The sequence below is a fragment of the Lates calcarifer genome, linkage group LG5, assembly GCF_001640805.2.
Source record: "Lates calcarifer isolate ASB-BC8 linkage group LG5, TLL_Latcal_v3, whole genome shotgun sequence".
Taxonomy (NCBI): domain Eukaryota; kingdom Metazoa; phylum Chordata; class Actinopteri; family Centropomidae; genus Lates; species Lates calcarifer.
The window spans coordinates 20,626,002-20,651,844 of NC_066837.1; the positions used below are offsets into that span (position 1 = coordinate 20,626,002).

Genomic DNA, 25,843 nt, shown 5'->3' on the forward strand with positions numbered 1-25,843 from the left:
TAACTTTTTTTTTTCCAATTCATGAATATCTAAAATAGAACACATTAAATGCTGAATAATTACAATAGAGTGTACACAGATAGCATGGACCAAGATTAAACGGGCTGAAGTTTTTTCATGCTCAATATTTCTGCTTATATCAGTATATCCCAGTTATCTTATTTTGGGTTTTCATATAATAAGCTTGTGTGTGTGACTTTTACTGTTCTGTCTTTTTTTCTGTCTGCCTTTACATGCACCACTTTAGAGAGAGATTACTTCATAATCCTGACTAACACTGGAGATGCTCCTAGTGATAAACAGGTCAACGTCACATTTGCATCCCAGTAGATGATGCAGTCTGGACAACAAGTGGTGGACTAAGGATTAGTGTTCTCTGTTGTATTTTACTTTTTTTTGAATGTGTATTTATAAAAAGGGGTGTTCGATATCAACAGGTAACACCAGGTTTCTGTGATGTTTTGATGTAACAAAACTCATGTACTGTATACAAAGCAAATGATAGCAATACTTTTGTCATCTTTCCTCATTTTCCACTGCTGTAGGCCTTTTGTACTGTATTAAATCAAAAAGGGGGCCATCATTTTTGTGTTGACACACTACTTTCTTGTGTTTGGTGTGTGGCATACAGTGGGAAATCCTGGACTAATATTGTTATAAAAAAAACATCAAGTAGGTCCATATCCTTATTCTAAAGTAAAACATTGTTGGAGAAACTCAGGTAAAGAGATGAGAGAGTATTTTGACACAAACTTTGTTGCTCCCTATTTCCTTTCTTTTAGAGTTACATTTGTGAACCATTGCTCAGCTACTGAAATATCACTAGGGTCCTTCTGTTGTAGAACAGTGACTGTACAATATTTCCATTCAAATGTTACATATATTTTTAAAAAATGACTGAAGTGTCCGTTTCCATCAAATAATCTCGTGCAAATATTCTGAGGAGGTTGCAAAAAGATGAAACACACAGTAACCTCTGCTGTTGCATTTTCTCTCTCTGATTTTTTTTCTTTCTTTTTTAATTGGGGTTTCCATTTAGTTTTTGGTTGTTGGTTGGTTGTTTTCCTTTTTGTTTTTTGTTTTTTTATGAGCAAACAGCCTATAAAAATGGTGGAAGGAAACAGTAGTGTAATATAATAATTATACAAATTTATCATCCATTTTCCTGATGTCACCTGCTTCCACCATGTCAAATCTATGTAGAAGAATTGAATTAGGGTAATGGTCCCCCCCGCACTGATTAAAGGTCCTGTAGACTGGTAAAGACTGCAGGTGGTAAATGAATGTGAAAACTGGTGTCCTGCTAAAATCTTTTTCTTTCCTTTTTAAAAAAATATTCTGTAAGTTTTGAAGGAAAACATGATCACACAGTTTTACTCAGGTATAAACTTGCAATAAATTTGTGTTTGACATTTTTTCCCCCTTTAGATAACTGGATCTGATTATCTTTCCTCCATAAAATGTTTAGCTCTGCTCTACCAAAGGTTAAAAAAAATGATTTTGTGTCACAACCATTTTTTTTAAATGTATGTTTTCATAACATTTTTTTGTGCAAATGAACATGAAAAAGGTTTGTCCACAAAATTGGCCCCATTTATTCCCAGTCTCGCTGTATTAAAGTGTGTGTTTTGTATATGTACAAAAGATTTGTAAAGTGTAATGCAAGACTGTACATAAGCTCCTGTATGTAATGATAGCCAGCTGATAATGTACGAACCTCAATGCAATTTATTATCTCAGAATCCAGCGTCATAATTAGCCTGTCTATGCAGTATCATCTCTAAATAATTCTTGCTTTGATGGATCATCTGAATGTGAGAAACGTGTGTATGAATGAATGCATTTAGAAATATTGATAAGAATTTATTCTCAACCAGTATAAACACCATGACAAATGGTAAACTGCTTTTGTATTTCCCTTGTATGTTATGCAAGTATGGAATCATATTCGTGTACTACTTGAAACATGTATTATACTGTAAAAAAAAAACAAAAAAAAAACATATATCATTCAACTGTGTATAAAGTGTTATATGATCAAATAAATGAAAACTCAAATTTTCACTACCTTTGTTTTCAGTTGACGGTTGAGGAACCAGACCTAGGTGTTGATCTTGATCCCCTTTGGCAGTTACCCCAACAAGGCCTTATTATTGGATTATTATTATAGAGAACACTGTACTTTGTATTTGCAAGGATCGTACAAGATTTTGAAATCTAACAAACCAAATTGGTTCACGTTAACTCCTTACAACAGCGATCAGATTTGCAGTGTCATCTATCAGGATGTGATCTGCTTTACTTTGACACAAGCCTCTTACAGCAGCAAGCATGGCTGTCTGCCATGATCAGTGTGATGCAACAGGGATTCATTGGACACCTGAGGACAACCAATAAAGGACATACTCACCTTCTTTTTGCGTTTCTGTTCACAAAGACACCCACTCACTACGCTGTAAACGTCTGCCAACCAACAGAGACAATGTTACACAAACCTATCATGTCAAATGTTTGTGTCAGCCATTTTCTCATATGAAAATGTCACAGCTATGGAGAAGTCTTCTATTTAGTGTGACACAAATGGAAGGACTGAAAACCTGGAGGCATCTTGAATTTAACTTGGTAGATGCAGCTTCCTTGATGTTATTAACCACGACACTAATATACCACTGTGAGGATTTAATATCTGAAGATTCACTGTCTGAAGCCTCTAGGGGGCGGTAAAGCACCTGAGAGTTCAAAATAAGAGAAGAAGAAGACGCAGCCGGAAACATGCAGTTTTCACTTTTGTAACAACCCAGCGCTGCACTTTGTATGGGGAAAAAGTAACGTCTGGTTTGCAGGGCCATTTCATTCATTTCTATGCGGTGATCGTTACTTCAGGGGACAGCATGGATCCCTCAGGATCAGCAGGGGCGGACGCTGCTGGTCCAGACCCAGCACAGAGTCCTAAACCCGAGCTTTCTGCAGCGATGCGGGCTAAAATCGAGAGGAACCGGCAGCGCGCGTTGATGCTCCGGCAAGCCCGACTGGCGAGCCGCCCTTTGTCCGCCGTGGAGGGCGCAACCTCGGCCAAAGTCTCCAAGATCATCGACTCCGGCGCCGGCTTCTTCATCGAGGAGGAGGAGGACGGAGAGGAGGAGCAGAGGGCCAGGAAGGTGGTGCATCAGCCAGGTTTGTGTATGTGTGTGTTTGTGTGTGTGTTTGTGTGTGTGTGTGTGTGTGTGTGTGTTTGTGTGTTTGTGTTTGTGTTTGTGTGTGCGAATGATACAACGTGTGTGTTGAGCAACCTTATTGTGTGTGAGTGTGTGTGTTTTATTTCCAGCTCCAGTGATTGAGCCAGATTACTTGGTGTGTGATGACTGTCAAAAACCCTTCATGGACTCCTACCTCAGCAACAGCTTTGACCTGTCTGTGTGTGACAAGTGCAGGTACACACACACACACACACACACACACACACACACACACACACACACACACACACACACTCACACTCACAGTGACTCACTACTGTGGGCATAAGCATGAAATATGCAAATTTCACATTTTTATTGTTTTATTTGTTTATTCAGTTTTCTCATAATTTGTCTTTAATTTATTGATGAGATGCTTTGAAAGTGCCTTTTTAATCTCACCAGCACAGTCCTTGTCTATACATCAATGGATTATGTTTGTATTCTTTTGTTACCTTTGCAACATAAAGACAAAGAGACAGCTTTAAGTTTTTGCCACTTTGGTAAAACCTCAACTTAGTTTAGATAATGTCAAACTCTTTACATGCTGAGATACTTTTGTCAAGGAGAAGTTGGAAAGTAAGGTAGATAAATTCATAAGATCACCAGAATATCTGTCATATCATATCATATCATGAGTGTTATGCTGAACTCTGCCCAGAATCCCTGCAAATACCAACATACAGTATTTTGGATATTGCATGCTAATATGACATAATTCTATGCATTTAACTTTGTATTTTGAAGTGTTATGGTGCAGCAGCACCGTTCCAAGAAAGTCCTGTTATGTCCAAGGCCATGTCTTTCCTGCATTAATGCAATTAATATGATGTGCTCAAAATATTTGGATCTCATCACAGATGGATTACATTTCAAAACATGTAATTTTCTGGTCATTTAGCCATAAATTTGACTTTGTATTGTGTTAAAGTTTTGAAACTGGCAGATATCTGGGCTCATGGTTTTCTGATTTCCTGTCCTTTGTCCTTGCATCTGTCTATGTTTGTTTGTATAATTGCGTGACTGAAATACAGTTAAGATAGGCTAACACTTTAAGCACCTTTCTGTTCAGAGACAACGAGGAGAAGCACAAGCTGATTACCAGAACTGAGGCCAAGCAGCGCTACCTGTTGAAGGACTGTGACCTGGACAAGCGAGAACCCCCACTAAGGTTCATACTGAAGAAAAACCCTCACAACCCACGCTGGGGAGATATGAAGCTCTACCTCAGACTACAGGTGCTGTACTACGTGTGTGTTCCTGTTCTTGTGTGTGTGTGTGGTAGTGAGGGCCCTGTGACTGAATCCTGAAGAATCCAGGTGCTCATCATGTTCTTAAATGTAATGTAGTATATTACAGTTTTTCTAAATAAGTGCACGCTAACTTATATCACACCATGCTAAATTCTGATTTACTTTTTACATGACTATCCTACATGTTTGGAAATTAACCTTCTGCAAGCACGACATTTAAAAACACTTGACTAATACAGTTTGGACTTTTTTTTTTTTTTCCTTTTCTGTCCTTTTGTCTTATAGGTTGACAGCTACATGTTACTTGCTGCTAAGACAACATGTAACTGAAGCAATCTGCAGTCTAATAAGCTAATTGTGAAAATCACACATCAAGAACCATTTAATTTAAGTATAAAAATGAAGTACATTTTTACTGCAGTTTAGCTTTAAGGTCAGTAGATGTGTAGAAATTGCACAAAATATTTAAAAAGCTTGGAAAGATTTTAAGACCAATATACAAATAGCAAAAAGTTATCAAGCCATAAACAAGCTAAATCAGTGAGTCAGTCCTCAGAAAAATGAATAGACATTTGGTTGGTTCCAGTTTCTTTAATGTGAGGATTTGCAGTCTCTTGTTGACTAAATATCTTTAGATGTTGAATTGTTGCTTGGTAAAACAAGACATTTGGAAATGTAACCTTGGGTTCTGGGAGATTTCACATTTTAATATAACTTTTATCTGGACTAAATAATTAATCAAAAATCCAATTAATAGTGAAATTAATGGTTGGTTGAATCCCCAAATCAAAGCTACAAAGATTTTGGGTCAAAGGTCAGATAATCCCTCATTGCTCTGTAAGGTCTTCTTACCCCATCTCTGCTTTAATGAGTCTGTCTGTACATGTGTGTATGTGTGGTTTTTTTTACACCCCAGGTGGAGAAGAGATGTATGGAGGTGTGGGGTTCGGAGGAGGCTCTGGAGGAGGCCAGGGAGGCGAGGGAAGAGAATAAAGAGGAGCAGAAACAAAAACGCTTCAACAAGAAGGTCAAAGGTCGGTTTCCTGTTTGAGAAAAAACTCCCAAATTCTGAGTCGGCCCCACCGTGCGTTGTTTAAACATTTGTGTGTCTGTCTGTGTCAGAGCTGCGCAGAGCAGTGAGAAGCAGCATGTGGACCAAAGACACCAGCGTCCACCAACACCAGTACGGGCCGGAGGAGGTGGTGGATCCAGAGGAGGACCTGTACAAGAAAACCTGCACCACCTGCGGACATGAACTTACCTACGAGAAGATGTAGGCACACACACACACTCACACACTGACAGACTCAATCTTTAAGGACAAGATTGAAGATGATGTTTGGTGCTTCTGTGGGGAACCATGCCTCTCACAAACCAGGAGTATTCTTGTTATTTATTTCTTTTTCTTGCTCATTAATTAAACTCTCCATCTTCATCACATACAAGGGGCCAAAATCACACAATCCTGTGTGACACACACAGACTTTTCCCGGTCAGTATTAATGTCTATTATAAACAGCAGTCACTCACCTCAGCCTCAACTTTGACTCATAGTTACTATATATATTTTTAGCAATAACTTTTATTGCCTGTTGCTACACTTCCTGTTAGGAGTTCCCTTTCACGTTCTGCAAATCGAGGAAGGCACGATAGTGAAATTAGAAAATTCTGTCTTGTGTAAAACAGTGAATTGTGGGGCATACTTTATCTTTACGACTGAAACAGATATTGGCATTAAGAATAAAACTCTGCTGCCTTGTAGAAAAATGTGAATTGTAGAAAAAGTCTGTGGCTTTCAGCTTTCATTGGACATGTGTAATCTGTTGTTGGACAAAGATGTAGTGGTGCTTTAGACCTTAGTCTGGTCTGAAGTTGCTGGGAAATGTTTCAGACATGTAAAATCAGACTTTAATCAGAGTTTAAGATGGTTTCTGTAAACAAACATTTGATACTGCGTAGTATCAGCTGTAAGACGCAGGCTGTCATTGTGCAGATATTTGTGATGATACGGAAATGGTGCTGTGGGTTTGCTCAGGACTTATTTTGATAATTTCTAAAAAAAAAAAAAAAGAATAAATGTTTTTATCTTTGTAAAATAAATTTGTGTCATGTAAAAGTCACATTACAGTTGTGATTTACATTTGTTCACTTCCATTCATTTTAGTTAGAAATTTTGATATTTATGTAACTAGAAATAAGTATATTTTTATTATGTTGAGCAGTTTGCTTTTGAGTAAATTTGGCTACAGTGTAAAAGAAATTCTAGGATCTTTTTTTGTTTTTTCTCATATTTTAAACCATTTATCTAATAATCCTGCTTCTTCATGTTAAATTCACAACTTTTGCCCCCTCACTGTTTTAAAGTCATTTAAAAGGCATAAGAGCAAATAAGCCAAAGTGTATGACTTAAAGTTTTGCTGTAGTGTTCCCTAATTTGTCTGTTTTTAATCTTTTGTGCTGTAATAACAGTTTGAGAATGAACTTTAATGCTAGCATGGATGAGAAATGCTGAGTTACAATTCGTGACAATGTGATATCAAAAGTTGACGACTCAGTCAAGAATGATCTTTCAAACTCAAAATAATTGTTTTAATAAACTAAAGACAATGAAGCATGACAAAAATGTTGACTGGCGGAGGCTGTGGCTTATAATGACAGTAATTATACTGATGTATCAAAATGATTTAGTGTTACAATTTAATACTTAGCACCTTTTAAATGTTCAGAGCCTGGCAGTTGAGGCTGCTGTAAACACCTGCAGTCTCCAGCTTGTAGAGAACATCACAATGTAAATCGTTCTCTCCTGACGTGTCGACAGAGACAATATTGAACATCTCATATGGTGGAATCAGTACTTCATCCTCGTCTGAGTCAAACTCTGAGTAGGACTTGAGGTACGCACCGAAACACGTGTGTATCTCAAAGCACGTCCTTCGTCCAAACTGACGCAGGTCCTTGTTGAGGGAGCTGGAGGAGAAGGAGCCAAAACGCATGGTTTGTCCAGCTTCCCCGCTGTACAACAGTTTGCTCCTTCGGTAGGTGGTGTAGCAGCTCCTTTGGTTGAGTTTCAAGAGCCGGATGGCATCAGACAGCAGGAAGTGGAGAGCGTGGAATTGAAACGAGGTCTTGTAGGAAGCCCTCCCCTTGCGAACTGCTCGGTTCAAGTCGTCATAGGCCCCCGCTGTGTAGGCACACAGAGCCCTGAAGTGATTCCAGGACAGAGGGTCATAGACGTCCCTGTTCTTCATGGCTTTAAGAGCACAGAATTTTGTGTATGTGGTGTGCAGGCCTTCGCTGGTGCTCCTTGGCAGGTAGTGACGTTTCACCTTTATGAGCATCTTCTGAGAGCAGCCATAATACATGTCATCAACAGAGTCTAGAGACAAGCTCAGAGGGATTCTGATGAGCCGGGACAGACCTGAGGCCCCAGAGGCCTTCAGTGAGGCATTAGAGACGGCATGGCCAGAGATATTCTGAACCTTTACAGGATCTTCAGAGGCTAAAGATGGGTCCAGTGTGGCCTTTGCAGCCTCCTGTGGAGATGATGTCCCAACTTCCAACTGTAGAAAAAACAACAGAACTCAACAAGTGAATTTTCTAATACATTCAGCAATAATAAAGCTGGCCACATTGGTTCAAATGGTTTTTAATGGAAGGAGGAATTCATATATTGAATCTGCACAGATCAGTAAATGTTAACAAAAATACAGCTGTGTTATCTATTTAAATCATGATCTAAGGACTCATTTCAAATACATTTACCACTCAAAATATATACATTTTACGAGCTGTGGTAAGACGTTAACATCATTGGATAGTGTTGCTGTGTGTCTTACTGTCTTTGCGTCCAGAAGCCATATCCTCATACACAGGCAGCAGAGGACAATACACAACATGTTATCCTTCGACATGTCTAAAATTTAAAAAGTAGAACAACTTAGTACAGTATCAAGTGAGCAGTAAACCATTACACATTAATGGCAAACAGATGAAATAATCATCGTATTTGATCTCACCAGATGATGGTGCAGCAGCTGCTGTAACTGTCAGAGGCCAGTGAGGTGTTTGGATGATGCCAGTTGTCTTTTTATACTATAGGTGATGTGGATATGTGTAGGAGAAGGGTGGAGTCAAGGCGTAAAATCCTCTACCCTGTCAATCAAAACCCTTACTCATGTAACTGCCCAGGAATTCCCCAGATGTTTTTATAGATAGCTAGCGTGACAGTTTTTTCTGTCGATTTCATCAGCTTCAAAAGATGGAAATTGCAAAGTTAAAGGGTCTCTGCCCCTGAATTATGGCAAAACACACACACATTTTTCTGTGTCGGGTAAAAGCTGCTGACATTTTCCATCAGAAATATTTCTTACCGAAGAAATAGTATGGAAATTGCTGACTGTGTTCTCAGTGTGTAATGAGTTCCATGAAAAAATGTAACTTCATGAACAGTACAAAAACTGCAACATTTGAATATCTACCTTTAACAAATATGTTTTGGGAAGAAGTAAAATCAGTTTAAGTGGCAATGAGTAAGCATAAATAAGGTCCTTCCTTTTTACTTTAGTGGAAGAGTGAGATTTCCATAATACAAGGAAGAAAACAGACCTAATTTTAGATTTTCCTGTGAATCACTGCTGTTGTGAAATGTGTCAAATCAAGTGAGTGTCCGCTCCTTTGGAAAGTCCCTTTAACTGCTCGCTAAACTGTCCATTTTAATGTCATAGCACAAGAAATACAAACTATTTAGTGGCCAAATGCTTAATTAGAAAGGGAATCTGTCTAGTTATCAGGTCATGGTGGTAAACACCCAGGTGTGATGCAGGTTTATTCAGCTACACAGCCATCTATTCAGACAGAAGCCCGAGTAAGAGTTCACCAGGGCTGAAAATCAATATATTCTGATGGCCAGGTCACAGTGTCCTCTCAGTTGCCAGTTTATTAGGTACATCTAAGCCAAAACAAATGCAATCTAATACAACAGTCCTGCAATAAATAAAAATGTTGAAACTTTTTGTGGTATTGATTCAACTGTGAGTTTCCATTATTTTGTCCAAATTTACAGTAATGAGGGTAGGCTAAATAACAAAAGTAATGTAATGCAGTTCAACAGCACCACAAACTACATCCTCCAGAACAATCATCAGCATCAGCACCTGTAAGACTTCACAGGTTGAACTTTATAACCATGATGAAGGTAGATTTATTGCTCAACTGTTGTATTTGACTACATTTTTTGCAAAGTGTATGTTGTAATTGTGCCAATTCATGTTTAACATTGCAGTAAAGCTTCTGGCTGCCACACAAGAACAATACAGTGTCACAGCGAAACTGCAGAGTCCAGGTTTTTGTTCCAGAAGTATGTAAAAAAGAAAATTCCAGACTTGAAACATAGCTTTCTCAACAGCTTGTCCTCTAGTTCGGTCTATATTTCTATATGGAGTGTATTTCCCAGAAAGATTTACCAGTTTTGTTACATCTTAATCAGCTACAAAGACCACCATGATCCACAATCCCAAGAGACCAGATGAGTGGCTGCAGCGGTTCGACATTGTTAAAACTGAAGGAAGGCTGACACTTCAATCTAGGAGGTTATAGCTTGGAAAAAAAAAAAAAAAAAAAAAAACAAACAAAAAAAAAAAAAAAAAAAAAAAAAATTCTATGCACTTTAAGTCCCAAAAGTAGGGATGGACATTTTAATTTTTGCAAATTTAAGTTGATTAGTTGCAATGTCACTAACACACACCCTCCACCTAAACCAAAATAATGTCATGTTGAGTCATGAGAACTGTCTTGGCTTTTCTATTCTTTTTAAGAGCTGTACCTGCATATCATCTGAAATCATTCAAGTCACCAAATCTATTATTTGTTCCTGCCGTTTGCTGTCACAAGCGTTTAGGTACAATAAATCCAGTGTTTTCCGTAAGCATGGCTGTCAGCTGGAAATTAAAAATTTTTCAGCAGACTTTAAGGTTTTAAAATTACATTGTCACTTTGTGATAACGCTAATCTTAAACCAGACGTCTGGAGTTTCAGTAATCAGAGAAACAAGCTGAGCAAACAGCTGCTCTCAACATCTTGTGAAACAGGTTTTTCTTTTTCTCCTTTGGTGTTAATATAAAACTGCTTTATTCAATGAGTCTTCTGTGGATAATTCAGCCCCCAGTATTGAGGGGGTGTTCATTATTTTAACTTAACAAGCCCAGTATCTAGAAACACAAGCAAACATTAGCAGCAGCTGTTTCAGTCTGCAGGCCCTTAAACAGATTCTGAACATGAAACTACTAAAACAATAACTCCTTTGAAGATCAAGCAACCCCCTCTTAAATAGATGTCGACTAGGTTTACCATGACGATCAATCGACTAATTGATTACACATGCACATCCCTACCCAAAAAGGTTTACATTCTATATTTACTGCTGTTGAAGATACCAAATTGCTGAATATTGCTGGTAAATCCCCCCCCCCCCCCCCCCCCATAGAGACTGTACTGAAACTGGTGAACGTCAGCAAGTCAAGTTCTTGTAACAAGGAATGTACTGCAATACATTTATTTATTTATTTCACCATGAGTATAAAATACATACAATAGTAAAGTTTGAGTTTAAAATTCAAAAGTTCTCTGCTCATCAGAACACTGAAATGCAAATGCATCATCGTTAGTGTCAACCTTGACTCCCTCAACGTCATCCTAGAGGGACAAGAGGAAAAAAAGAAAAAAAAAAAAAAGTCAAATTCAAAAAGTTAAATCTAAAAGCCCTTCTGCCAAGAGTGCTACCTAACCTTCATAAAAATAAGCTTGATGTGTCAAAATGATTTTACAAAAATGTAACGGTCATTTGAAAAAGATGCATGAAGAGAAAGCCCTTAAATAATCAACTTGTCTTGGTCTTGCGAAATGGCCTCTGTGTTAGATATGATTTGCCATGTATACAGCCACTTACGTCACCAAAGTACTTCTCTATGAGGTTATGAGCAGCCTGGTACACCATGTCATTGTCATGGTTCTGCAGCATCTCAATGCGGTCCAGCCCTCCCAACTCTTCAACCAACAGGCTAAGTTTCTCCGTCTCACCGAGCTTCTCTGCTGCCTGAAAAGTCACATACAGCAACATAATCCATGTAATGTCTGGTCATCTCAGAGTCCTGGTTGGATCAAACTGTAGTTTTAAACCAGCAAACATTAATCTCTGCCCCCATCCTCACCATGAACATGTTGTTGATGGCATCCAGTATGACCAGAATGACTTTAGCATCTTTGACCTGCAGCAGGTTGATTATTGCCTCCAGGGCTCCACTCTGCACCAGATTGACCACCTGCTCCACAGTGCCCCCACTGGTGAAATTTGTCACTGCCCACACTGCCTCCCTTTGAGTCTTGAAGTCCCCCTGAGAAAAGATTGCTCATCTGTTAATTTAACATGTCGCCATCCAATTAAAAGAATGAACTTTAAGTGTTTCTCATGGGTCAAGAATTCTCAACACCAGCAGACTCCAAATGAGATTTACAATCCCCACATGGTCTGTGTTCAAGCCCTAAAGTAATAAGTTATTGATTACTATATTTTGTATTAATTCCAACACCAGTAGAATAATTTCAAATGCTACCTACTTGTACATTTCATTCATTGTGATCTACTCACACTTCTAAGCTGTTCTACCAGAGGAGGGAGCAGTCCACAGGTAATGAGCTGTTGAATTTGTTTACAGGGTCCTGCAGCGATGTTGGACAATGCCCAAGCTGCCTCCTTCTGCACACTGGCCTTTGGATGCCTCATCAGTTGAGGAAGGACATCCAGAACTCCAGCATCAATCGCCATCTGGGTCTGCAGGTCAGAGCCACTCACTATGTTGCCAATGGAGCGGAGAGCTGGGGTCTGGAGGTCAGGCAAACAGGTCCAAAAAGTGACTAGGATTACCTTGACTCCACTTTGCCACAGGACAGTGGATATAGTGTGTGAGATCACTTGGGAATTTTGATTCAAACATTACCATGACACTGAGCTCCCCATGGCTCATGAGCTCCACCAACCGAGAGACGATGCCAGTTTTTACCACAACCTCAATACGATCATTGTCACCATCTGAGAGGTAGGAGATTGCCCAGCATGCGTCAGACAAGATGTCCTTATCACTGAGGTGGAGCAACTGGATCAGAGAGGGAAGCACCTGAAGGACAATTACAGCACATTAGTCCTCTTATGTGGGCATCTTTCTGGACTGAGAAAGAATGAAGCTGAGGGTCACTCACTTACCTGCATTACTGCAGACAAGGGTGGAAATGGGTTCTTATTTCTGCACAAGTTGGATAAAGTCCATGTTAGGTTACGCAGGTAGCCAACCTGGAGAAATAAGTCATGAGTAACAGGACTGTACAGCAGCAAAATTTAGACCACCACATAGCTTACAAGTGTTGGGAGTACTACTGCATATGTGAAAAGCATTAAGCCTTTTGTGGCCAAAGAGGGAGCCACACAAGAGGTCACTTCAGTCAGCATCAGTTGGGGCTGAGGACTCTACAACATCAAAAACGATACCAACAGCAATTGGTCCTATAAAAGTTTTCACTTACTGGTGTCTCTGGGGAGATACGGGCCAGCAAGGCAGGAATGACATTGCACTCAATCAGGACATCTCGGTAAGCTGCACCATCACCTGTTAGTTACATTCATTAGTACATCCACAGTGGAACACGTGTATTTTCTATCTGCACCACCACCACCTTTACTGGACAGATTTATATTTTTCCAGCACTGAGCCCACACCAACATCTGAAAAACATGAGCCTGAGCATTTTCATAGCTTAATCACACTGAGTTAATGGTCCATAAAGGTGGAGAACCACTTAAGTTTTGTACTTTTGAGAACCATTACCATTTTCCTGCTGAAGCTCTTCTCAGTTTATTAACTCTGTCTTATTTGGACATGACAATACAAAACAATTCAACTTAACATTTTACCTGCAATGTTTCCCAGAGCCCACACGGCCTGTTCACTGATATGCAACATCGGTGAGGCCAGTAAGGAGATGAAAGCTGGTACAGCCCCATGTTCTACCACCTGAAGACAGAAAGAATTATTCTGAGAGTGATTCAAGAAGTTGATGACTTTATAAGCCAATGAGAACCCAAGTTACTGTGAAACTGAATAGTTATGTCAGTCACATTAAACATTAGGTTAGCCATTGTTCTGCTTCACAGTTTCAGTACAGTGTTGACACCTGTTGTGTATGCCAAGATGTTCCAGAGGCGATGTTCGTCAGAGCCCAAGCAGCTTCAAACTGCAGAGTCGGCTCATCATCCATAGACAGGAAGGACACAAAGCGGGACAGCAGACCAGCATCTATGATCTCCTTCAGGGGAGGGTTACGCTCTTGAGAAAGCAGCTTCCTGGGAGAATGGTGGAGGAAATGTAATTGAACAATGTACATTTTATTCTAGACCCCCCACAACCCCCCTCTTTTCTAATAGTTTCAGTGGATGAACACTGGAGGAATATCCAACTGGTTCTTGTGGAACAATTGCGGTTTCCCGGAACAAATGTTTCCAGTTTATGATGACATGAGAAAACAATTCACATTTGATTTGAAGTACAGACTCATTCCTGATGGCTCACCTGGCTGCCTGACAGCCTCGGGTTTGGGACTCCTTGCGGTCACTGTTGACGTCTTTAATGATCTCCTCAATAGATAAAATTGTGGCCTAAATGACAGGTAAACGGTTAGAGAACACACCAGTTTGAATTAACTAGTTAAAAAGGTGTAAATTAACTAACAATCTCATTGGAGAGGTAGTCGGGAGAAAGGGCCTCCTCGTCCGGAAGAGACGACAGAGTTATGTTTCTTCTCTTCAGGAAACTTTCATTCTTGTGAGCTTTGCGCAGCTCCACGCACTCCGTGATCCTTTTCTCACGAAGTTTCTGCAAGTGGACGACAAACGTAGAGTCAATTTTAAAAAAAATATTCAAACGTATGACCTTGAAAATTCCAAATCAACTTACCGCTGGGTCTTTCCCCTTGTTTTTGAATTTGGAGATCCGCTCGTCAGTAACGTTCTTGGTGGGCATGGTGGTCTCTTTACGCACGACGGACACGATCGGAGCTGTTTGACTCACTGATGAAAACTTAATAAAACGTTCCGCGGGGAGGTTATAAGTAACAGGGCCGCCTCAGGTGAATCTAATTATCCGCGATTGATGTTGCACTCCTATTGGTTCATTCACCTGCAGTTGTGCGCGTTTCAATCAAAAGTTTCAATTCCGAGTTCCCTCCAGCACCAGTTTGGTTTGTCAAAGGCCTGTGTGAATGAGAAAAGCCTGCCGTCTTTACGGTAAGAACAATGGTGAATTCAATATCACGAATGACTGATTACCTCTAACAAATCCCACCCGCTTTAAAATCACATCATCTTTATTTTCCTTTCATACATTTGCAGACTTCTTGCCTGTCGTTCTTGTCGTCAAAATGCTCCCTGTCTTGTTTAAACTGGCTCAGCCAAACCTATAGTATGCCCAACTGTTACCACCATTACTACTAATAATTATTATTTTAAAATATGTGGAAATAGTCTAAATAGCTTGGCAATGTGAAAACAATTATGTGGTTATGGACTGCTGCCATAACCTGTCAGTGTGTGTCTTAGACAATAGATGGCAGCATAACATAACTGACATCTAGATGTGTGTGTTTGTGTGTGTGAGAGAGAGAGTGTGTGTGACGTAATTGTGATTAAATCTGATGTGTTTAAATTTACAGGGAGCTTGTGAATTTATTTTGCATCTGTGTTCTCATATCTGCCATAAAGGGGAGTATCTATGTGCAGTCCAGGTGTTTTGTTTTAGCCTCATCGCTGTAGATGGGTGAGGTCAAGGATGAGGTCAAAATCAAAGGAAAAGATAAAAATAAATTGGTGAAGAATATATAAGATAACAAAGTGGGTGAGAGAGAAAGCAAGGCAGAGAAAAAGTGAGACAGTGATGGACTCTCGTCTTCCTCTCTAACAACCAGGAAGGGCTGAACAATAGCTGCTGAAGTGGACGTTTCCCTCTGACCAAGTTATAATCACTTCCTCTTGATAACATATGCACTCACACACTCACGCTGCACGAAACAGGGTCATGTGAGTGTGCACTGTGAGTGCTCAGGCTCATGTATAAACACACTCAGTCCCTCTGCAGGCCTACCACCACCAACCTGAGTGTAGGTCACAGACCTCATCATGGTTGTTTCCTCTAACACAGAACCTTAAACCTTCCTCCCCACACCTTGTGCTGAAGAAGCTGTCACACACACAAACACAAACATACACATACACAGGCCTTGTCCACGCTGATGTGGATCAGTCTATTAATTTTCACCTCTGAAAATGATCTTTTTTTTAAAACACTCACCACATGTAATAAATCTTGAAGTCTCAGCCAGTATTTCAGCCCCCTAGTGGTCAAAAATGCATTAATGTAGCTTTAAAAAGTTTGCCACTTTTTGATCACTTAGTTTGTGGTACCATAGAGAGCTACAGATGTTTGTTGAGAACTTATTGGACTGTTTCAAAAAATGGTATTTGTTTAGTGACTGTATTTGTTGAATCATGGTTTTCCTGTACAACCACAGGTTTACACCATTGACCATTTTAGTGGCTTGTTTAATGGTTAGTGTATTAGTCAGACTTTGGCAGTCAGTTGAGGATCATATTAAAGTGAGGAGCATCAGTCACCTCACAGGGCGAAATTGAAATCATTGAAAAAATGGATGGAAAAGTATATTTTCACTGGTCTCGACCTTCTGTTTTCTTTTCCCTCCCTTACTATTAGTGATTTCCCTCTGTCTGGCGTGAGAAACCAGAGAGGATAAACAGAGATGGATGATTTAATTTGTTCTCATGCTCTCTAGGTACTTTTCTTTATTATTATTACTGTAAAGGTCAGAATGTCTTTCAAAGGATGACCAGGCTACTGCAAATCTTTACCAGAGGTGTTGATATACTGTTTGGCAGTGCTGCTTCTTAAGAAATCTGCAAATTCAAGACATAATTTCTGGCAAGGTTACCTGTTGAAGTGGAGTTTTGTACTATGTGTGTGTGTGTGTGTGTGTGTGTGTGTGTGTGCTCCTCTCATTGCCCATGAGATCATCCTTCTGGCCTTTTGACCTGGAAGTGCTTATGGTTCCTAAGAGACGCCCTGAAGGGTGCGGAGTGTTTCTGTCCTGCCCTGTCGTATTTGACTGGTTGTTAGTCTGAACAATGTGAGGTGATTGGAGGAAATTCCACTGTGCAGGTTCAAGGCTTCACACACACAAACACACACAGAGACAGACACCCACACACACACACACCTACATGTTAGCACACTCACTATTACATGATCTCATATCTCAAAGAAATGTGACGAATACAAGGATAAGACACATTAATAACACTAATTATGGATGAAAAGTAATGCATTCATGTTTCATTAGCAAATGCAGGAACATTTGATATCACTGTGAAAATCTACGCGTCTTTCTTGTCCAAGTCCAAGACTGTAGAACCCTCCCTTTAATACTTTTGACTTTATTACAATTCAGAAAAAAACTAATTACATTAGCTCTTCATCAGAGCTACAGATCCCTCTGTTTTCATATTCTGAATAAGTATTGCCAAAGTTGTAACTAATGGCTTTATTAATGGCCAGTAACAGTTATAAGCCATTATTGAAAACAGTGTTTTGCTCTCTGGCTGGGGGCTCTTGCTTTGTCTTTTTAACTGCAGGGCATCAGGGCCCCAATCAACTCTTTATTAACATTGCAGACTCGTGACTGATTGACATTTAGAATCACAGATGACTGTCCAACTTTTGATGATGGATTTTTAGAATGTGAAGAACTCTTGACCCTGTATTACGACTTACAAACATCTATACCTGCAGACTTGATCGCGTATTAGAAAGTGAGAAACCTATTGGCATTTTGTCATTGATTTGACTATTAATGACCCACCAGCAAAAGAGTAATTATTGCTGGCTTATAACTGATCAATAAATTACATTATAAGGAAGGAATTTATTACCCATACAGCTAAACCTTTATTAGGAAATGGTGTCAGATTCTCAATAAAATTGTGCCTAAAAAGCACAAAACCATAGCCTAAGAATTAGTATATGTTGTTTCAGTTGTAAATTGTGGATTCACATTACTGGTATTTACCCGTCCACGCCCTCCTTACATTCCTCTCTGCTGCCTCCTTCAGTCTTTCTTTCCTTCCATCTCTTCATTCGTCTCTTTTGACTTCTCTCCTTCCCATCTTCCCTGGTTCCCAGATCAACTTGAGGTGTCTATGGGAAATCATTAGTATAGATTGTGCTGCAGTGCTGCGTCAATACACACACTCACACGAACATTCACGCACACACACACACAAACTTGTGCATTATATGCCCTTTCTGCATCTAACAGCAGAGGGATGTTTGATCCCTCATTGCCATTTTAAGTGTAATATTGAGGACAAATTCTTGGCAAGGGATTGCTGTTGTTTGTGTGTGTGTGTGTGTGTGTGTGTGTGTGTGTGTGCGCGTTGCCGTCATTATGGGAGGAAGAACTTGGGCACAGTCAAACACACGCAAAACATAGATCGCAAGAAATGATGACGAACACTCATGCAGTGTGGCAAAGACAAAGGTGTGCTTTGTCTGTCCACATAAGTCAGCGGTTCTCAGATATCAAAGCGGAGGAGAGAACAAGAACCACAACAGGATGTGGGTTAGAGTGACAGAAACACAGAGCGAGAGAGAAAGATTGAAGTGTGTGTGTTTGTGAAATGTATCAAGGATGGAGGGAATTTCCATTGAGAAAAGAAAACAAAATTGATACTGATATCAGACATATTTTGAATTCTCAGACACTCGTATGTGAATGCTTTGCTTTTCTGATGCTGCTCATCACTTCTTCATGTTGTAATGCTGCAGGTTCGGCTACTGTCATTGCATTTTTGCATTTCAAACGTCTTTCTCTTTGCCCTTCACTTTCTCCTTCTCGTTCTTTGTCAGATCGGCATTTAGCTCCACTCTATTAATATTTCATGCTGCCACTCCAGTACCTGCCTATCAATAACCCAGACAAGACACACCTCAGGTCCAATCCATCATACTCACCACTGACCAGGCTGCAAAATTGTGTGTGTGTGTGTGTGTGTGTTGATAGATCATTTGTTTCTGCTGACAAAGCCCTTGTCATTGGCTTGTATAAACAGGCTGAGGGCTCAACAGCTGAGAGATCGAAATGAGCCATTTATCATTTCCTGTAGAAACACACATTCACACTGTCACACACACACACACACATGCACACACATACACAGATGTTTACTGGCATGCACAGCTGAAAAATCAATACAGATTTTCTCAGATGATCAGTCAAAAAATAAAAGATTTACAGAACATAGGAACAGGAAACAAAGTTGAATAAATGAATCACTTACAGACAACCAATGACTTTGTAAGTTTACACACACAAAAGTGTTCCCAGTGGTCAGGTTGTAGTTTGGAGTAAGGCCAAGAGGACTAAGAGTATGAACGGCACAAACAATTATTTGCTGTAAACACAAATTAAATTAAATGAACTCTCTGTGCATGCATTCTGATAAATTACTCACAGTAAGAGCTTATTGGTTATGAAACAAATTTAAAGATGGGGGACCTGTAACTGAGTTGTTGCTTTGAGATTCTCTTTTGTCAAACATTTGATGGCCGCATGGTCGAAAACCAAGCTTTATTATTTTACATTCATACAAGGTTAACGTGCGCAGAACCTTCAGCATTGTGTTGTGAATACAGTGATCTTCTCAAAAAATGTTTTCATTTATTTCTTCCTAGAAATGATACGGCCACCAGCTGATTAAAAACACTGCAAGGTGCACCACCCTTTCAGCTGAGAGCTTCAGAGGTCCAGCTCCAGAACAGCTACTAAATGGATCTTGTGGTGAGTTTGTTTTGTCAAAAGTGCTGTTTCCAAGGTCAAGAATAAACTTTCATCTGCAACTGTTAAGCCAAGATGGATGAGAAATCCTTAAAGCACCTACAATTCCAATATAACTGGTGCCTCTGCTAAAGAAGATCTTATGTGGTCAAAAGCTCCAGAACAGCTACTACATAGTAAGATAAGATGTTAATAACAGAAATCCAGTTGTAGTAGTGTTAATCAAAGAATGCCATAGTAACCTCTAAACAGCACAGCAGGTCAAGACAAAAATAAGAATGTCCCTGAAGAGTTAACACGTTGGAGATACTAACATAAAACAGACGGTTAGTGGGGAACTTCTGTGAAGGTTACTACTGTTTGTGAAGGCAGTAAAAAGCAATGAAATGGTTTAACTGTATTGTCCTTAAGCCAGCCCAGATAAACTATCATCAGCATGCAAATGTGAGGCTTGTTTTAATCCACTTGTGTGCCTTCAAAGCAACTGTGCTATTTCAGCACATTGGTGACATGCAGTAAAAAGTGAAAGCAGTAGACAGTTTGTGGAGGAAGCACACCAATGAATCAGTGCAAACAAAGTTTTCAAACCGTCCAATCCGTTTTCTGTGCCCACGTGTCTTGTGCACTTATCCCACACATTTGCCTCTATTGATGTTACTACAGCACATACTCCCACGTCTAAATGTACAAATAAACAAATGACACAAGGAGCAGCTCAAATAAGATTAAGTACTTTTGTAGTTGCTCTGCACCTGAGCTGTGCACGCTGTTTTTTTCAATAATGCAGCCTAGAAGAGACTGAGTGGCATTATCTGTGGATCAGCCAACTCCCCGTAACAAGAAAGGGAATCAAAGCAGTGGAGGAGAGACAGGGTGGGGCGGAGGGGGCGCAGGGATGCACGGTAGAGAACTTCAAAGGTGAATACAGAGTTCACACAGATATGAGGCTCAGACAACAGGGCAGAGCCCTCATCGACTCTACAAAAAAGACAGAACTGCAAACATACACATAACATACACACGGTGGGTGGGGGTGGGAGGGGGTAAAGCTGCCAATACTGTCAACAATAACATCCTTCATTCTTGTTGTGTGTCTGTAAGTAAAAAAAAGCCAGCTGGCAGGCGGACAAGAGGAGGAGGAGTTGGGGGGCACTGGGGGTCCGGTGGGGACTTAGGAGGGAGGGGTGGTGGGTGGATGTTGCTGTGGGGGTATGAGCCAGGTATCAGGTGTATCTGAGCTGAGAGGCCCCTCGCATGGGCATCCTATTCACCTGCTGCCCGGACCTGGACAAAGGCTGGGGCTCTGGGGCTCCACTGGTCCACAGACAGGCCAGGTAACACTAGAAGGTCTTAATGGCCCCAAGATGAAGGGAAGATGGTTAGAAGAAGATTACAACATGGGAAAATGTTGGGTTAAAAACAGAGCTTTTTGATGGTCTGAGGCTCCACAGTCAACAGTCACCTTTTTCCCATGCAGCCCTCCTGAATAACTGAACATGGCAACGCTTCACAGAAACTACATGTTTATTTTTGTTTATTTATATGATCCAGATATTTATTTATTCAACACACAAACAAGGTGAAAATCATACGGAATAAATCAATATGCTAATCACAACACCAGCATTGTGTTTCTCATACGCTGATCACTCTCTGACACAAAAGTGCAGATGAAAACCTCATTATTAAAACAGCATTTTCAGCACAAACATTGTACAGATTCACCATTATTTTTGATTGAGTATGACGCATTTGCAGCATGATCAGGTTCTTGCCACTTGTTTACTTAATTGTCATTACCAGAAACAAAAAGAAAAAATGTCTTCTTATAGAGACAGCGCAAGCTTTTTAATCAAAAAAAAAAAAGTAAATCCAGGAGAAAAAATTCGAAGTTTGTCATATTAGCAAATATGCTTATTCTCATTATTGCCAAGAGTGAGATGAGAATATCAAAACTACTGGCATGCCAGGTGATTAAATATGTGAGCTGCAGCCAGATGATTAGCTTAGGTTTGCATGAAGACTGGAAGGAACAGCTAACCAAAAAAATCCAGCGCCACATAAGTTCCTGTAAAACTGCTTTTTTGTACTCTTTCTACAGATTAAATAAAATACAAGCTTTAGAGGTGCTGGCCTGGTTGGCATTTGTTGGATTTTGTTTCCTTCTAACAGAACCAGACAAGCTGTTTCCCTCTGTTTCCAGTCTTTGTGCTATGCAACGCTAAACTAATTTATCATCTAACCCTCAGCAAGAAAGCAAGGAAGTGCATTTCTCAAAATGTCAAACTATTTCTTTAAACCAATCTGTTCCCTCTTAACTCTCTACTTTTACTTTTTTTAATTTGTAAATATCAAAAACATAGTGACTGAATGTCACTGTTAGAGAAAATGTGGGAAATGGTAAATGTACCTTTTGCATGTAAAAGTAAGTGCACACATGTACTAGCTAGACAAGAGATACACTATCGCAAATGGTAGGATCTTGTTTTACTGATGTCATATTTTTGTTAACAGCTGCTGATGTTTGATAAATTTCCTTTCTCTTGTCATGTCAGGTTTTCTCAATAATGAAGTCCTAAAAATTTATTTCTTGCTATTGTTTGTGGTTGTCAATGTATACAAAAATTTCTAGAGCAACTTCCAATAAAAAATTTATATGGGATGAAAAAAAAACACGATCTGTACAGGGTGTACCCCGCCTCTTGCCCACTGTCAGCTGGGACAGGCTCCAGCCCCCCCACAACCCTTAAGGGATAAGTGGTATAGATAATGGATGGATGGATTTTTAAAAAATGGTTTAAGGTGCTGCACAGACAAGGTCAGAGTGATTTAGATGATTTAGCCCTCTCAGCTATTTTGGTGGCCTTATGCAAATACTTAAAATACCGCGTTGAGATGTTGAGGAAATAGCCTTACACAAAAATAGTGAGCAAACATAAAAGCTGACATACTATATCTGTGTGTGTGTGTGTGTGTGTGTGTGTGTTTATCAAAAGGGATTGTGTCTATGTATGTAACTGATCCCCATTTTAGCGCCAGAGCATATCGTGCAACAACAGCAGGGACATTCATGAATGAAAAGGAATGTTGATTTCTGCATTGTTCTGTACATTATACTGCTGACACATACGTACTGCAGAGGCCTGAATCTAAACAATAATTACCATACCTGACTGACATACAGACAGACAGATGCATGTGTCTTAGTACGTCTATGTGTGTATGCACAAAAGCTTTGTGTTGTTTTGTACAATAAGAGAAAAACTTTTATGTTACTTCGACTTCTCTGTAATTTTCTATGTGAACTGGCCTATGTAATAACATTATACAAAATGAGATGATGAGATAGAGAGATACAGTAAGGAATCATTTGCAGACTAGACTGTGTGTGAGAGAGAGAGAGAGAGAGAGAGAGAGAGAGATGCAACTACAGTAAGTAGGATGGAAAAAGTAGAGACATCAAAGGCAATGGAAGAGAGAAACAGCTGGTGTGTGTGTGTATGTACATGAACACACCTTCAAAGGGGACCCTAGATGCGCCAGCCCCACCTGACTTCAGGCTTCGGTGTAGGGACACACTCATCTTAACTCACAAACACATACATGCTCTTTAAGGAACACGCTGACACACAGCACATGGAGAGACTCTTTCACATATACATATGTTGTATTTGCAAACTCCACTGTGTCACTGTCTGTGCCTGCATGTGTGTGTTTTTTTCGGCGATTAAAGCACACAGAAGTTACGTGTCCTGACGTGTCCAGGCTCAATGCAACACAGCTGGGCAGGATGGGCCTGAATTCAGCCTCTCTGAGGAAGAGACCACAGATTAGCTGCAAGGTGGAAAGAGGAGCGAACTGATGAGGAATATTTTTCTGTGCAGAGTTGTAGCTGAAGTGTTCTGGACAAGTCTTTTTTTTGTTGTTGTTTTGTTGTTGTTGTTGATGTTGTGGTTTTAAAAAGTCTTAACATTTAAGTCCAGTCCAGTTTTATTAATTCAGTGCAGAGCTGCTTTTAAGTCTATTGGAGCAAGTCCAAGTCAAATCTCCAGTCTCAAATGTCAGGTCCAGTCTTCAGAGAGGAAGTCTGTTTATAAGTTAGGATATGCAGTTACAGGATTTCACATTGACAACCCCTCAAATATCAAAGAAAAAGATGAAAATAACACACCTTCTTCTCTCCTGGGACTGGAGGCTATCCCATTGTGAAGACTGCAGTTTTGTCTCTGGGTCATGATCCTCAACATGAAGGTTTGGGACATCCCAGGCCTGTTGACAGAGATCGTTGCAGACTTCAACACAGTGCTGCTTTCTGCTCCATGGTGAGATCACAAGTGTGCACCTGTGAATGGTCACAAAAATGCATAAGTCTGAATTTTGGCTCACAACACTTAGGGCTCATACCGGCTGCATGTGCATTACTGTGCTGTAGCTCTGTCAACAGCAACAGTCTCTGACCTTTCTGATCACACCTAATGATGTAAGGATAAGTTGTGGATCAGTTGTGGCAAGTTAAAAGGAGCACTCCAACTTTTGGGAAATGATTGGGCAAGGGTTTGAAAGCTGTGGGAAATTGCTAGCGTTAGGTTTAGGTGGCTTTACTCCCCTCTACAGATGATGTTTGCCCTCATAAATCTCAGTTATAGTGTTGATTCGAATAATTCACTGGTGTCATTTACAGCTTTGCATTGTGACATGACATGTGATGGAATTACTGATTGAAGCTGCTAATGAGAGAACACTGCTTTCTTTCACTTCCAAGCTTTGTCAATGAAGAGCAAAAATATGATACACTCCTCTGGAGAATAAGAGAGAGAGGGAGAGAGAGTGTGTGAATGTGCAAATGTGTTTATGTGTGAGTGCGTGTGCTTGCTTGAACTCATGAGTGTGTGTAATTGAGGTATATCTAAGAAGAACCTGAGGCAACAATGTTGTTTACCTCCTGGCAGGTCAAAGCTGCTTGGAAGTGGTAAGGAATACACACATACACACACACACACACACACACACACACACAAATTTAATAGAGCTACAGCCAGGAAAGGAAACTCCCTGGCTTAGAGAGGCAGTGATCACTCATATCCTGATCTTCTGATAACAACGTGTGTGTGGTTTGTGTGTGTGTTTATGTGTGTGTGTGTGTGTATGTGGTTCTTACAGTCATCTGCTTTCTATTGCCATAGTTACTGTCTGCATTCGTTCATGAGTACAGCAGCTACAGCATGTATAAGACGAGCATTCCATAGATGTGCTGCCATTTGTTCTGCACACATACACACACACACACACACACACACACACACACACACACACACACACACATAGAGTTGCTTTTCCAAATATTGTCTGTCACCTCCACATGTCGTAACTCCTCAGGTATGGATACTGTCATCACAGGCAAACATCTCTCTCTTATCTGTCTCTATTTCTTTGTTTAGGTCTCTCCCCATTTGAAGAGAAATCATCGGTGAGACACAGGTGACACAACCACAAAACACAACATGATCCAATACTTCCAATCGGTATGCGTGTGGTTGTTCGGACAGCAGCTGTGACTGATAAAAGTAAGCCCAATGAATGATATCATAGTCATAGTTCACATGTAAAGTTTTCAGTGATTTTCAGTTACTGAAAAAAAAAATCTTTTTTGCAAGATTTATTTTCCTTAAATTACTGCACAAATATGCAGGCAGTGGGATATCAGCAATTTTGAACACTTAATCCACCTTTTCAGAATTTCTCTCTGGCTTTTTACCAACAAATGATGATGGCCTCAACAACAGCCGTACTTATTAAATATACAACATTTGCTAAAAACACTGAAAATTAATGTTTTATTTGATTTACGTGTATTTTTAATGATGTTAATGCACAGGCTCCACCTTTATTATGAACGCATTAGTAGATGGGTACATGCAGTTATCACAAAATATCTTGGGATAATTTAAATATTTATTCTACTCAAAGATTTCCACCCTGCTAAAGAATAAAATCTTGAAATTAACACAAACTTCAACTCTCTCTCTAATTTCTAATCCAGAAATTATGAAAAGATTCCAGAGCAGCCAAACCCTGTCTGAGTCTGCATATACGTGTGTGTTTGTGTGTAAGGATTAATCCTTGGTGTTTGCATTGACAGCAACATGTTTCATAAAAGAGCAACAGATAAAAGTACTGAGAAAGGTTGTGTTGCTGTTAAGTCATGTTTTGTCCTGAAAATCTGGCAATTCTTCAGCCTGACCGCTGTCTACACCTCTCCCAGCTGAGAACACAGTAACACACACACTTGCCTTGAGAAAAGGTGTAATAAAACTTCCCTGTCAGTCTTTCATGTGTGAGGCTTAAGAGCTGTCACACCAACAGGAGGAAACCACCATGCTTTGATAAGCCTTCCACACTGAACAGAAATGT

At 39.9% G+C, this 25,843-nt stretch overlaps 3 protein-coding genes across 3 annotated transcripts; 1 reads left to right on the top strand and 2 right to left on the bottom strand.

The window, feature by feature from the left end:
* The first annotated feature begins 2,766 nt into the window (after window positions 1-2,766).
* Window positions 2,767-6,609, top strand: xpa (xeroderma pigmentosum, complementation group A). Its single transcript, XM_018679693.2, has 5 exons — window positions 2,767-3,174; window positions 3,326-3,431; window positions 4,309-4,474; window positions 5,406-5,523; window positions 5,612-6,609. Exons 1-5 carry the CDS (start codon window positions 2,892-2,894, stop codon window positions 5,764-5,766), a joined length of 828 nt encoding a protein of 275 aa, XP_018535209.1. The 5' UTR covers window positions 2,767-2,891; the 3' UTR covers window positions 5,767-6,609.
* Window positions 6,610-7,051: 442 nt separating this feature from the next.
* LOC108885371 (NAD(P)(+)--arginine ADP-ribosyltransferase 1-like) lies at window positions 7,052-8,562 on the bottom strand. Its single transcript, XM_018679692.2, has 3 exons — window positions 8,506-8,562; window positions 8,326-8,402; window positions 7,052-8,049 (listed from the first exon to the last, which is right to left on the bottom strand). The coding sequence occupies exons 2-3, from the start codon at window positions 8,398-8,400 to the stop codon at window positions 7,204-7,206; spliced, it is 921 nt and encodes a 306-aa protein (XP_018535208.1). The 5' UTR covers window positions 8,401-8,402; window positions 8,506-8,562; the 3' UTR covers window positions 7,052-7,203.
* Window positions 8,563-11,023: 2,461 nt separating this feature from the next.
* Window positions 11,024-14,627, bottom strand: kpna7 (karyopherin alpha 7 (importin alpha 8)). The gene is made up of 12 exons (XM_018679691.2): window positions 14,488-14,627; window positions 14,263-14,406; window positions 14,104-14,189; window positions 13,709-13,877; window positions 13,449-13,548; window positions 13,061-13,143; window positions 12,744-12,830; window positions 12,481-12,657; window positions 12,132-12,365; window positions 11,695-11,877; window positions 11,433-11,579; window positions 11,024-11,179 (listed from the first exon to the last, which is right to left on the bottom strand). The coding sequence occupies exons 1-12, from the start codon at window positions 14,551-14,553 to the stop codon at window positions 11,093-11,095; spliced, it is 1,563 nt and encodes a 520-aa protein (XP_018535207.1). The 5' UTR covers window positions 14,554-14,627; the 3' UTR covers window positions 11,024-11,092.
* Between the last annotated feature and the right edge of the window lie 11,216 nt (window positions 14,628-25,843).

Excerpts from the sequence above, each read along its gene's own strand:
- xpa (XM_018679693.2), top strand. The coding sequence starts at position 2,892 with ATGGATCCCTCAGGATCAGCAGGGGCGGACGCTGCTGGTCCAGACCCA. Across the intron at positions 3,432-4,308 it reads TCTGTGTGTGACAAGTGCAG|AGACAACGAGGAGAAGCACA; the intron begins GTACACACACAC and ends CTTTCTGTTCAG. Across the intron at positions 4,475-5,405 it reads AGCTCTACCTCAGACTACAG|GTGGAGAAGAGATGTATGGA; the intron begins GTGCTGTACTAC and ends TTTACACCCCAG.
- LOC108885371 (XM_018679692.2), bottom strand. The coding sequence starts at position 8,400 with ATGTCGAAGGATAACATGTTGTGTATTGTCCTCTGCTGCCTGTGTATG. Across the intron at positions 8,050-8,325 it reads GGCTTCTGGACGCAAAGACA|TTGGAAGTTGGGACATCATC; the intron begins GTAAGACACACA and ends TTTTTTCTACAG.
- kpna7 (XM_018679691.2), bottom strand. The coding sequence starts at position 14,553 with ATGCCCACCAAGAACGTTACTGACGAGCGGATCTCCAAATTCAAAAAC. Across the intron at positions 14,190-14,262 it reads ACTACCTCTCCAATGAGATT|GCCACAATTTTATCTATTGA; the intron begins GTTAGTTAATTT and ends CCTGTCATTTAG. Across the intron at positions 12,658-12,743 it reads CCTTGTCTGCAGTAATGCAG|GTGCTTCCCTCTCTGATCCA; the intron begins GTAAGTGAGTGA and ends ATTGTCCTTCAG.